Raw genomic sequence first — 14185 nt, forward strand, 5'->3', positions numbered from 1 at the left:
TGTGCAGGCGAATCCTTCAGGGGAATTCAGCGGCTGCGGGCGCTGGATGCCGCATTTGCATCCACGATTGCCACTGGATTTTAAGGGGGGTGAGGGGCAACAATCCACTGAATTATTCATGCGATATTTGAGGTTGCAATCGAAGCGCTCGTTGATATTGTGAAACTATTGCCAAATTGATTGAGTCCAAACAGAACACGTTGGGATATCGCTTAAAGCCTCGCACAAAATTGCGGAAGTAATTTTTATTTTTTTTTAATAACGATTAAAATTTAAGTAGTTAATCCGAGTTAATTACTGAAATTGCAGAGAAAAATAAATGTAATCTTAGATTAATGGTGGTGAAATCAATAAGTCAAAAGCATATTTTTCAAGGAGAGTTAAAATGGTTTTGTTTAATAAGATAAATAATTAATAATAAAAAAAAACATTTCCTTTATATGAACAGCTTTAGTTAAGTCTAATTAAAGAGCGCATTTTTATTTTTGATAAGCAATGCTTAATTAATTGTTTCCTTTTTTATTTTATTATTAATTTTTCTTTACTTTTACATATTTCATTTAATTTCTACTTTTTAATTTTATATAATTTAATTAGCTTTAATTGTTAAAACCTTTTTTTTAAAGCTAAAGTCTGCTTTAGACCACATTAATGACAAAAAATATAAAAAACAATAAATATTTGATGGACTTAATTATGAGTTTTTGACACTTTGAGAAATGATTGCTATTTTTTTTAATATGTTTTTATAATTAAATGCACTGACTAATAAAGAAATGTTCAACAATTGATTTCGATTAAGTTATTAGTTGAATAGTTGTGAAAATCATTTAAAAATGCCTATCACTATATATATAAATATATTATTATAGAATCAAATGTAGCTGCTTCATGGCTCTATAAAAATCAGTTAACGTTTAGTTTTCACAAAGTTAGTTGAAGTCGGAAATGCTTCCAGATAGCTATTAAGTACTTAACATGTCCAGAGAGGGCGTCGGAGCAAAACAGTTTAAGTTAAGTAGATGGTAGAGGCCAAAGTTAGATGACAGCTCCCCCATTTTTTGCAACTCATAAAACTGTTCCAACATTTGATGGCCATGCATTATATAAAAGCAAAAAAAGAGTCAACTCGAGCGAGTTCGCAGAAGGCGTTTTAGTTGAACGGCCAAGAAACACCATTCGCCAGACTCAACTCACAAGTCACATTTAAATTGCTAAGTTTTTGCATAGTTCGCGTGTGGGTGCTTGGCCAATTGTTGTTGGCCTTGTGCAAATTGGCCAGCAGTGTTTGCTAATTGCGCTCAACCGCCGGAAAAGCCAAGAAAACCCAAGCCCAAACCCAAGCCGGGCAACGCCCGAAAACCAAAAATGAAAGCCAAAACCCAACACATCCAACACACACGCCGAGTCCACAATTAGCCAAATGTAAGAAGCCCAAACGTTGGCAACGGTAAAAATTGGCCAGATTCTTTTAGACGAGCCGAACCGAGCTGAGCTGAGCTGAGCTGAGCAGAGCAGAGCAGATGCCTTTTGCCCATATTGGCGTTGCCGTCAACAATTATGGCCAACAAGCACATTTTCCTAATTGCCAGCAACAGCCGCAGCGAGTAGTGCCAAGATTGGCGAGGCTGAGACTGGGGTCTGATGGCTAACAATGGGTTAACTGATCCTGATGCGTTGGCACGTCGAGAAATTAATAATTTTGGTGGTTTAATTTGGACATTTTACGTGTGCGAAATACTAACAAAATAAAACGCCAAAAACAGCCGCAACGAATGAGAAACCAAAATCGAACAAAAAGAAAAAGAAAAAGAAAATAGGAAAAACATGTAAGATTTGAAGATATCCTATAAATAAACAATTAAAAAATATGAAAAAATCAAAATTCGTTAAAAAAAACTAAAAGAAATTGTTGTAAAAAGAATTTGAGATTTAAAAAAAAACGTATCCTGATATTTGACAGGATCAACATTGCATTGCAGATTTGTATTTTCTGTTATTTATTTATTATTCATTAAATTAAATATATTATGCAGAAACATGCTCAAAAATGTCAGCTACAAATGCCCAATTTTTTACTTAAATCTTTTGTATTTTATTTATATTTTCTTTCATAGCATTTGTATTGAGAACAATGATTAACCAATTGCAAGTTGATAAATAATTGATTTACTTTTTTTTAAACTGTTTTCATTATTGTTGAAGCAAGCTGTTTATTTAGCGTAAGTCCTGTAAATATTTTCGCACATTTTTATTTGGCTACAGGGTATATAGAAATACCACTGAAATGGAAATGCGAAAATGCGAAAATGCTGAACTGTGCAGTTTAGCAAAGGGCGCATTTCCTTGTGTGTGTGTGTGTGTGTGTGTGGGTGTGTGTGTGTGTCGGAAACTGAGGAAATGCCAATGCGAAACACTCGAACTATGCACATGGACTGCATAATTGGATCGGAGGCAACACCCCAACTTGCCGCACTCCCTCCCCCCAAAAACAAAGTAAGGAGAAAAATGAAAAAGTGGTGAAAATGCAACTGGCGCTCAATTAGAACGAGAGGCAAACTGATTGAATCGTCACATGCAACAGTAGCAGTAGCAGCAGCAACAGCAGAAAGCAACTAGTACAACCAGTTGCAAGTTCCTCCACACACACTGCCAATATCTGTGGCAACTTTGGCTGTAGTCGGCCAAACACATTAGTCAAAGTTGTGGCCAAAAGCGTCTAATTTTTGTGCAAACTTCTGTTAGTTCAGTTTTCCATGCGGCTCAATGAATTGCAACGTTGCAGTGTTGCCAACCACACTGATGTGGAAGCACAAGAAGCACAACAGCACGAAGAAGCAGAAGAAGAATAGCTGGCTACCACATTCTGTTGCAAGTTAACGTCTATCGACCAACCGGATCCCATCTTCATACAGCTCTTTGTTTGCCCATTTTCGATACAAAATCCTTGTGTGTGATATCGCTTTTGAGGGCCGAGTTTTGTTAGCCAAAAAACATTAAGGTACAATAACTATGCAAATTAATTTGACTTAATGATGTCATAAAGTCAAAAGAATCATTGACTTGAGCACCTTTATTATAGACTATAAAATAGTTTAATGCTTTATAAATATGGATAACTATTAAAATTCTTGTTTCCCATCAGAGGTCTGTTATAAAAGTTTAGGCATTGAATATAATGATGATAATCTCTGAATATTGTTAACTTTTTAGCATTTAATTTACAAGTAAACTTTCAATATATATTTACATCAGCAGGTTACAAGTTGATAGATCTAAGCTTAGAATATATTACAATAATAGTAGGGAATACCGAAAAGAATTTGTGACCAATTCTGAAACTTTACCAAGACAAAATACGGTTTGGTTTGACATTCAGATATATACAAAAATGCATCAGAAATTATAGCTGAATAATAGCTATAAACTTAATTAAGTAAATAAATCGAACAGCAGACAAATCAACTACCCAATTTAGTCTACAAATTCCACAGATTAAATATGAAATGATAAATGCAGTGAAGCGCATAAATAGCTTTGATTGTAGTAGATGAGAGTTAGAGACTTCCACAGCACAGTTAGAGTATGCAAAACTCGTTCAACTGCAATTCAGTTAAGTGCATTGCGACTTGGCCACATTTGTCTGCGGCCAATACAATTTTTGGCACGCCTAAGCCAAACTAATTAACTGAACGTGGCAGCAGCCAATGAAGGGGCACAAAGGGGCTGAGGATGTAAGGAGGTATAAGCAGGCAGGAAGGCAGGCAGGCAGGCTGAAGGCAGGCAGAAGGCAGGCAGGAGGCAGGCAGGAGGCAGGCAATGGCAATGAGCAGTTACCGTTATAAGCGGCTTCTCAACATGCAGCAGAAACGAGCCAAAAGCAGCTGAAAAACGTCGCAAACGTCGCCAATTTTCAAGTTCCAGTTTTTGCGCCCAGACTAAAAACCAAAGACGAGTTGCCGGCAAAAGTGCTCAAGTGTGTGTGTGTGTGTGTGCGTGTGTGTGTGAGTGTATGTGCGTGTGTGCAGGACTTGTTTTTGGCCTGTGGCAACACATTTTGGGCGACTGCAACTGCAACATCGAAAGCGCCGTTATCTGACCTCATATGTGGGCAAGCCACTCAAACTGGGGACAGAGAGATAGCAGAGAGACAGTGAGAGAGGGAGACAGACAGAGAGAGGGGGGAAGGGAAGGGAAGGTGGGTTATTGGTCGGCTGTCATTGATACCTCAAGTTTGTGAGCCGAGCTTTTGCCAAATGGCCCAGATGCGATACGATCTTCGCAAATTGAGCAACTCTTCTGGTTAGCGTGAAAGTGGACACAACAACAACAACAACAACAACAACAGCAACAAAACAATCTAAACGAGCCTCCAAAATTGGGCACCCAGACAGAGAAAGAGACAGAGACAGAGAGAGAGAGACAGAGAGTGAGGTGTGGCTGTGTGGCTACCTGGTATTGGCCCAAACAGTGGCAGCTTCTGTCGCAGTCGGCAGCTGCAAGACACTTTTGCGGGTTATCAGGCCCAAAGGGCGATTTGGGATATCAAAAGAGAGAAGAAAAACCTTTGCATAATATTATTGTAAGCAGACTACTGACAATAATTTCTTTAATTAAATGTTCCCTTAGTCATAAGCATTATATTTTAAAATATATATATGTATACATGTATAATTAGTTAATCTTTTAATTCATTGCAATTTTTAATTAATATTAACTTAAGACGCCCTAAAACCCATTAGAACTAATAATTACATCTCCAATGTAAATATTGCTTATATCTTATATATAAATAAGAAAGAGAGAAATAATGACTTAATTAAAATAATACTTAACCCAGAAACCCAATAAGTGAGTCTTAATTCGTATTTAAATATGTAGAAAGTTAAAGAAGATCAATGAGCATAAGGGTTCTTAAGCAAAGAATGGAAAATATAAGTCAAGATAAATTAGAATTGCTTCAGTTGGGCTACGACTTCTGCGGATGATAAAGACAAAATATAGTAAAACTATTTAGAATATGATCTATAATTTAATAATGATACTTCAGTAGCTATTGCTCTACCTCCTAAGTTTTAATAATTTTTTAATTAATACGAAAAGAAGAAGGAAAAATAACTAATCTACTAGAAGAGTTAAAGATTAAAATATTTATATTTTTCATTAGCAGTAAAGTGAAACAAAATGGGTTAAATAAAATTAAAAAAATGAATATTTCAAGATGGCATTACCAAAAAAGAATAGTCGTCAAAATTCTCAAGGCAAATTCTTTAATGTTTTCTTTAAATTCATTTATTAAAGTGTTAAGTTTGTGAATTGATCACATTTAAATTACTCCTTCAATTCAAAGACCAAGTAATGTATGAAAATTGCTAGTATATTTAATCAGTGTACTATAAACAGTAATAATTCCATTTAAGCAAAGTATTATTTGTTAAAAACTACAGAAGCATCAGTTAAATATTTATTAAAGTTGTATCTTTTGCTCAATTTTGCAGCGCTTGAATATAAAATAGAATGCGAGATGAAGGAAATTATGCCAATGGCTAGAAATGTGCGAGTATGCATCAAAGCAAAAATAACATATATATATATAAATATATATATACATATATATATGTAAATATATATATATACATATATTTATATGTAGGTATATAAAATCTCGCTAAAGCTCATCATCAGCAGGATTCCCCTTGGGGAGAATATCGTTTTACATATTTGACACACCTTTTGCCAACTGCATAACTCAACACAGTTGGTTTCCCATTATGTGTGTGTGTGTGCTGTGTGTGTGGTGGGCGTGTGGTGGGCGTTGGAAACCCCGCAAGGCTGTTGCAATTAATTGGCCTTGGCAACCCTGTTTTAGTTTGTTATTTTCAGTACGCCAAGTTCCACTTGTTTATACACCTGATGACCCTTTTTTGTTGATAGAAATTTGATTTTGTTTATTGTTGTTGTCAAATCTCAGGGCGCCAATTCTGAGGGTTGAGGGTTGAGGGTTACGGTTATCAGGGGTTGTAAGCACCCCTCCCCCCATTAGCAGCTGTTTTGTTGTTGTTTGGTTAACAGGTTGTTTTTGTCTCGATGGCTGAAGAGCCAGCGCTCAAGTGATGATGAGTACAATTGGTTGTCCTTGCTCCCAACCCCATCCCCTTTAAGAATTATGTACGGTACGTACCTGAACCCTCGAGCTGTTGAACCCTCAACCCTAGACCGTCAGTCCTCTGTCCTCAGTCCTCAATGCTACCCACTTCAGGCTGGCCAAGAAGTTCAACGAAGCAGCACGTCAGCAAAACCGTCGTCCAGCTCAACAAGTTCCTTTTGCTTCCCTCGTTGCTCTGCCTCTTGGTGCTTATACAGCTGTTGCTATTGTTTTACCAGAGGCGTAGTTGTTAACCAGCGTGGAGGGGGCAGGGGGGGCCGGGGCGGCCCTATGCTTTTCATGTGTGAGGGTTGAACGCTCGTTGTCGTTGCCGTTGTCGTTGTCGTTGTGTGTTGACTGTGGGAATTTCTCAATTGCTGGATGGTTAATAATTGCTATTGTTGGCTTCTTCACCTCCGGCTTCGTCTCCGGCTCCGGTTCCGACTACAAGTCAGAGTCAGAGGTGGCCCTGAAGGAGGGGGGGGGGGGGTCCATAGAGATGGAGGGTGTGCGGTGGTGCGGGTGTCTGCGCAATTGTGCGTAACATGTTATATGCTGTTTGTGTGTGGTGCGACTTCATTTGCGGCTACATAGTAAATAAGCACTATGTGGCAAGCAGCAAGCAGCAAGCGGCAAGCGGCAGGCGGCAAAGTGCATTTTGAATTTGAGGCAACGGCAACGCCTTGCGAATAACTGTGAGCTGTGACTTGAGACACGTCTCACAATTCACAGCTATGCACACTGACTTTAAAATGAATGTGGCTGCTGCTGCTGCTGCTGCTGCGGCACCTTTCACTCCCACTCACACGCCCTTTTCCTCACTCTTCATAGCCAAATACATTGATTAATTGCTGTCTGCGGTTGCATGCCTCAAATACCCAACAACAATTTCAACAAATTTCAAAAGCTACCTGCATCATGAACCCAAAAGTCACTTAATGTTGGCGCCAGCTGCTGTGCGGCATCTTCAAGAGTGAGCACGAGAGGGGGGCAGCTATGTCGGGGCTTGTGAGTCAGGCTGTTGCCACCAGCAAAATTCAAACAGCTTGTTGCTCAAATGGGCCGAAAGGGTCAAAGGGGGAGTCGATCGATTGATGCACTGGCATTAAAAACTTAAAAACACACTTTAATTATAAACGTAATCTGATCTATAAGGCGTGGCCAATTGCAATTATAAATCCATTTGTAGGCGCTTTGATTTATATTTTCCTGATTTTTATAGCCAACGTAAATAAAAGCAATTTACTAAAAACTCATAAAATAGTATAAAAAATATGAAACAAATATTTATTTATTTGTTAAAGATAAGCTTTAAAGTCAATTTTTAGCGAAGTGCATAATAAATAAAAAGAAATACTATAAAAAATAATATATTTTAAAAATAAAATTAGCAAATTATTTATCAAATATAAAAAATATAAATAATAAATATTTTAAAACACTTTTTTTTATGTGATTGTTGTTGATTTAATATATTTGTTTTACCTTTAATCTATGACTTATTTTATTTCTCAAAAATGTACAAAAAATATGAAGTCAGAGCTACTATTACAACAGCCTTCTGTTTAAAGTATGAATTTCAGTTTTAAATACAAAATACATTTCAAATTTCAACGCTAGTCAAATGTTTAAGAATATTGCATAAAAAGTAATTTAAAATTGACACTTTTTGCATTTCAAATAAATGATTAAATTCCCTGTGATTTCCTATAAATAATGCAAAACAGGAAATACGTGCACCAAACGTAAATAAATCTAAATAAATGAAAATGAATGACCATGTGACCAAAAAATGGAAATATTCTCCAAAATGAACAAAAATTGTGACAACCCAATAAAATAATAATAATAAAAGAAAGTAACATACAAGTTTCACATGCAGAAGAGGAAAGCACTTTGTAATTGATGGAAAATCTAGCGAAATCATTAGATCCATTCGATTCTGATTGTGTTGTCATTAAAAGACCATCAAGTACGGAGAACTCCCCAAAAATAAAAACGAGCCTCAGAGAGCATACACGCAATTGCCATTAGCAAACAAATGAGAGACGCCCCCCGTCTGCCCCCCGTCCTACCAAAGACTCGGCACAACATCTTCCACTTACAGCAAACGACAAACTTCCTTTTTATAATAACGCAAGTGCCAAGGAGAAGGAAAGAGGGAGAGCCACAAGAGATGAGCGAGCTGGCAGCTCATAATTATCAGCATGATAGCAAAATTTGTATTCCAATAATTATTTTCCCACTATTTTCCAAGCTGTGGCTGAGAGACGGCGGCAGACAGGAACTCGATGGCATACAATATAATTAATAACATGAAAAATACATAATGAAATTATTATCTTACCGTAATGTGAAATGATTATCGTGTATGTGTGTGTGTGTGTAAGTGTGTGTGTGTGTGTGTGTGTGTGACGTAGTGTGTGAAGAGTGGCAAAGACAATGGATGAGTCTCAACTTGAACCCGAGCGACTTTAACGCGCATCGAAATGCCATTTGATGATGGGCCCCGGCTCGAGTGACGTCGAGGGGGGATAGTTATATAGAGGCTTTGGTAATTGTTAGGGATAGGTCAGTGCCAGGGCCACTGCGTCTTCTCTTATGCAAAGCGTTGGCGTCTGCTTTCCAGCTCAGTCGTCGAGGCGTAACGAGTGACGACTTTGAAACGGTTACCAGTTGCCTCACTTGCTACAGTTGCCACAGCTGGTGGTTGCAACTCCCAATGCCTTCGCTTATAACTGCACTGAAACAAAAGATATGATCAAGAATTGGAAAATCAACAAGTTTAGTTTAAATCTGTGTTAGTTTTTCTCGAAATATCACTTCAAATTTAAAAGGACAAAAGTTGGTTGACTGAAAGTTTTATATATTTTTCTAAAACTTGTGAAAGTATAAAAGTAAAGTTTATATATTCTAGGTAAGTCAAAATTTCATAATTTTGAAAAAAAAAGAAATGGAAAATTTATGATTTCTTGTGTATTTTTTACTAATCAAATATTACGAATATAATAATTCTTCAATTGAATACGATTATTAAGAAGCTCAAACATTAATTGTGGATGTCAGCTTCCATTTCGATTTAAAGCCGATTTTTGTTAAGTGAAAGGCCACATATATTTTTCTGAGTGTAGTAAGCTATCTTCTATCTCATGTCGGTGTACGGTTCGGTCGCTCAGGTGGGCAGTTTCAAATTTTGTGATGACTGGGCTGAGCGCCTCGCAGTTATGTCAGAGGTTGCCTGCGGCTTCGTCAGCCAAGCGGAAGTTGATTTATTCCTCTCGGCGCGGCGGTGAGAGAATTTTTCCACAAGAGTGATGCATTGTTTCTCCACCTACTCCAAAAAAAAAAAAATATAACGAAAAAAAACAAACCAAAAAATAAAAAAGTCGAGGGCAAGTAAAAAGGTAAGAAAAGCTACAGAAACCAGTTGGTAACTCGCTCGTATCTTGAATTTTTTCTTATATATATATTTACCATAATTTGAGGCATTCAGTGTCTTAAAGAAAATTGTTCAAGCAGAACTTTTGTGCTTGGGACTCGTAAAATTAAGAAATATTTGTAATAATTAGCTTCTGGTTTACCAGGCTTCCTTTTTCCATTCTTTCCATTTTTTATTGCACAACGTTGCTTTGGTAATTTTAATTTTCATTTTAATTTCAATTTCATTTTCAGTGCGCACAAAGGGTCGACAAAAGAGGAAACCACAAAAAGGTAGTTGAACAAGTCAAGAAATTAAAAAAAAAAAAACAAAAAAAACTAAAATATTTTCGTCGTTTGTTGTTGGCAGCCTTTGTCATCAAGTTGGAAATTCTGCGTATTGGCAATGCCAATCAGATTGCACAAAATCTGTATGCTCGACAAGCGATTATCCTGTTTTTGAATCCAAAAAGTTCTCGAAATACTTTTAGTATGTCTTTACTTGTAATATTGTTTTTGAAATTCTTCAGAATGTCGACAACAACTCAATTGGGTCAATAATAAATCTCTTCAAATATTTCAGCTGTCTTTTTCAGTTTGTATCAAACATTTGCTTAACTCCACAATAGTCCGCCCTCGCTTGACATTTAATGTTTACAGGATATTAATATGCGAAACTTGAACTTGCATCGAACAGTTGGCTAAAATCGTTGATTGGGCCAAGGTACCCGCTGCTCTACCTGAAGTGACTCCCACTGAGTGCCACTACCCCTTACACCTACTGCACACCAGCCCTCTTCCCCCCCAAAGAGCTTCCAGATTGCACATTGCCTGGCATTCGGAAAATCATTTAGAGCTGTGTTGTTGCTGTTGCTGCTGGTTTTCTTTCTTTTTTTTTCATTGCTCCATTATACTTTAGCATTTTCCTTTTACTATTTTTTTTATAAGCATTTTTCAATCGCATTTCGATGCGCATTTTCATTTGGGGTCAAGAAAAATCCATTAGCAGTCAGTGGAAGTTAAATAGAATCCATTAGCTGCTGCCGGAGAAGTTGTTGCCTTTCTTTCCATTTGTTGATTTTGTTGTTGTGTAGGTGGCTCGTGTTGTTGTTATTCTTGTTGTTTTTGTTATTCTTCTTGTTGTTGTTGTTGTTGCTGTTGCTGTTGCTTTTGCTGTTCCAGCAAATTGTAATAAAGATTGTGCCAGCCTTGTGGCTCTGGCAAAAGTAAAAGGCGTAGAGCAACCAGTTGGCCAAGCTTACATCAACAACAACAACAACAGCAACAAAGAAGTGAAAGAAATGCGCTCAATGCTCACGCAATAGCCAAACAACACAACCCCCTCAACACCCCCTAATCCCTGAGCCTGCTGCGTATTTTTATTTGAAGTGGGTTTGGCAATTAAATTCATCAGATTTGGTCCAAAAGACTAAAACCCTATTTTAAATCGGCCCTCAACCAAATGCGCTTTGCCCCAGTTTAAGCTCTTCGTTATCGGAATCTTTTAATTTTTAATTTTACAGCATATCAGTTTATATATATTTTTATTTTTGCATAAGTTTTTGCTGTGTAAATTTCGACTTTTGCTTTGGTACAAGAATATTTGGTATTTTAGTTGAGTGCTTAAAAGTATGCCCCCAAAATATTTATTCAATTGCTTGATGTGGGAAATTTAGAACGTTTTCGTTAAAGTGAGTGCTAAAATCTGAATCCCAAAGGGACAGTCAGAAATTGTTTGGAAAACTATAAAATCTGAAAAATATAATAATAAAAAATATAGAAAACATTAAAATTGTATGAAAGCAAGCCTATTCTTGCAAAATTCGTTTTATTGTCTCCAAAAAAATCTTTGAAAATAAAATAAATAACTGAAAATTATAAAATAAAACTATGTCTAATTAGTTGATGAGTTTGAGTGGAATAACTAAATGAACATTGAGCAAATATGCATTAATCTTAAGCCACATTTTAATAAATTGAATAAAGTAGAAAAGATTAATAAAAACGAAGGGAACATTTCACCACGTACAGCGCATAGAGTATGTACATTTGTCAAGATATATGTAGGCCAAATGAAATAGAACTGCTGCAAAAGAAATCTGCAGAAAAAAAGACGACGTTTAAATCACTTTGCAAGTGTATCAAAGTTTCGCTTAAGTGTACTTTATCAATGTGTTAGGCTGGCCGGAAGCGACTGTCTGGCTGTTGGTAAGCCTCCACGACTGCTGCCTGAGCAGAGTGTTCTGTGTGCCTTTCTGGCTGAGGGCCACAACGTTATCCGGTCGGCCTCTGCCACTGCCTGCGCTTTACTTCTGCTTCTGCTTCTGCTACCCGCAGGCCCCCAAAAGCCGCAAGCTGGCAGTCCTTTATGTTTTGCCACTGACATCATGACATGCAGTTTGCAAGTGCCTTGCTAAAGAAAATCTATTAACCTCCAGTGACATGTAACAACTACAACTCACACACACACACACACATACACACACACACACGCACACACACACATACACTCACGCACACCTAATGTGACACAATGCATATTTATGGGCTGTCGATGTTGTGGGAAGCGCAGTTTTGAACCGTTCGCAAGCAGCTAAAAGTATGCAATGGTTTTTCGAGCGAGGTCTGTGTCTTGGCTACATCTGCAGCATAAATCAAAGGGAGAAAGCCACTGCATACTTTTGTGCGCAGTGATTAATTTAACCATTTCGTTTTTGCTTATCAACCTTTCGCACTTAGCGTGTGTTTACTGTACATAAATCAAAATCAGCTTGAGAAGCCAACGCTTTTATTTATCTCAGCCCCAAATAGGCGCAAAATTATTGGCAAACAATGAAATGTGAGCGCAGCGAAAAAGTCCTTTTAATGGAGTTTCGTTTTTGTGTGTGCGATTTTCTTTTTTATCTTTTTATGTATGTGCTGGACTCGCAATTGTAACAGGCTTCAAAATATGCGCACTCACTGGCCCAGCTGTCAGGCACGAGTTGGAGTAGGAGATGGAGATAGAGTTGGAGGTGGAGGTGGATGCTGAGGCTGAGTGCTTCGTCCTGCTCCTGCTCATGCTGTTGCTGTTGCTCCTGCTCGTCCTCCTGCGTGGAGCGCATTTAACGCATTGTCCTTTTAGCCATATTGATGATGATGCCAAATGACACCAAATGGCACTGGCAACACCGTGGCTGCCAGCAACGATTTTTTTTGCTATCACTTGCATGACTCCAGCTGCTTCCCCAAGTAACCTCCATTCCCTTCCACATGACCCTCCTTGCTGCTGCCGCTGCTGCTGTTTCGTGTTGTTGTCACAGTTGTTTCATGTTATGTTGCCATTATTTCGTGGATTTTTGGCTGCTTTAGCATTTCACTTTGATAGTCCTGCATGCGTGCGTAGACAAAGACCAAAAAAAAAGGAGGTAAGTGAAAACGTGGCAGTTGCACTTCACCGACTGTGCAATACTCTGTTCTGTGTGTGAATGCAGCTGAGTACTGGAGGAAAAAGGTTTAGTTGCCACTCTTAACTTAATTTAATGAGGCAGTTTAGTTATCAATATTTAAGTCATATACGGGATAAAACATTTGTACATTATTTTTAATCTATTTGAAATATAATCAAAATAAAAGTCTTTGGTTTTTCCTCCATACTTTTTTTCACTCATATGTGAAAATTTGAAATAAGAAAGTTTATTAAATATTTCATAATATTTAATAATTTCATATAAAACCAATATACACCTCCCAACTTTGTGCAGTGTATACAAAAGAATAGAAATGCCACAGCATCAATGTAGTCCTGCTCACTTTTTGCGCTTCATCCGTTCCGTTTCCGTTCCGATCCGTTTCTGGCTCAGCCTTGGCTTGGCCTGGCTGTGTGCGCTCTTTGCTAGATGGTAGCTGGTTGCTGCTAGCTTTTGCTTTATCTGCTGACAGTCATAAGTTTTGCTTTGCTTTCCATTTTTATTTCATTTATAAGCGCCCCCGTCTGCTCAAAGCGCGTTATCCTTTCCCTCCTTCTCTCCAACTGTCTCGCTTTCTCTGCTCGTCCGTAACTCATCAACGCGCATATGTTGGCCGGCTGGCTGGCGGGTTGCCTTCGTCGTTTGGTCTTCACTGTAGTTGAGTTTGCTCGCAAAATTTATTTTTATTTGCTGCATTTTCCTATGCTTTCAGTTCGTTCGCCCCCTCCCCGTCCCCCCTCATTTATTGTTGCTTTCCTGCTGCTATTTCCGTTTGTTGTAAATTTTAGTGGATTATCCTGCTCTCGGCATTTGCCATCTAGTTGCTCTGACTGCTGTTCTCTGCTCGTTTTGAGTGAATTTATTCAAACTTCACTAAACACAATCAATTTACGAATTATTATTATGCCTTATCCCCATCCACAGCCACATCCCAATCCCAGTCTTGGACCACTTCCGTCTTCGTCTCTCAAATTGTCGTCGCCATTTGTTGCCTACTTTTGTGCGTCGTCCTTTTCTTCACATTTATTGCATTTGTTACGCTTGAGTCGAGACGAGCCGGAGACGAGAGTCCGGCCCATAGCACTTTACGCTTATGATCTGCCTGCCTCCCCCCCCAACCCACTCAACCACCCTTCCCCTATATCCTTCCCTAACCAGTTGGTTCAACCTCATT

At 38.1% G+C, this 14185-nt stretch overlaps 1 protein-coding gene across 1 annotated transcript in view; it reads right to left on the bottom strand.

Moving 5' to 3' along the window:
• LOC6562437 (hemicentin-2) overlaps positions 1 to 12666 on the bottom strand; it is a 128178-nt gene extending 115512 nt beyond the window's left edge. Inside the window, exon 1 of the mRNA XM_043214726.1 lies at positions 12525 to 12666. Within this exon, the coding sequence (XP_043070661.1) occupies positions 12525 to 12666 (142 nt within the window). The remainder of the gene's footprint in view (positions 1 to 12524) is intronic.
• Between the last annotated feature and the right edge of the window lie 1519 nt (positions 12667 to 14185).

Source organism: Drosophila grimshawi, unplaced genomic scaffold (genome assembly GCF_018153295.1).
Source record: "Drosophila grimshawi isolate 15287-2541.00 unplaced genomic scaffold, ASM1815329v1 contig_1377, whole genome shotgun sequence".
In the NCBI taxonomy this organism is placed as follows: domain Eukaryota; kingdom Metazoa; phylum Arthropoda; class Insecta; order Diptera; family Drosophilidae; genus Drosophila; species Drosophila grimshawi.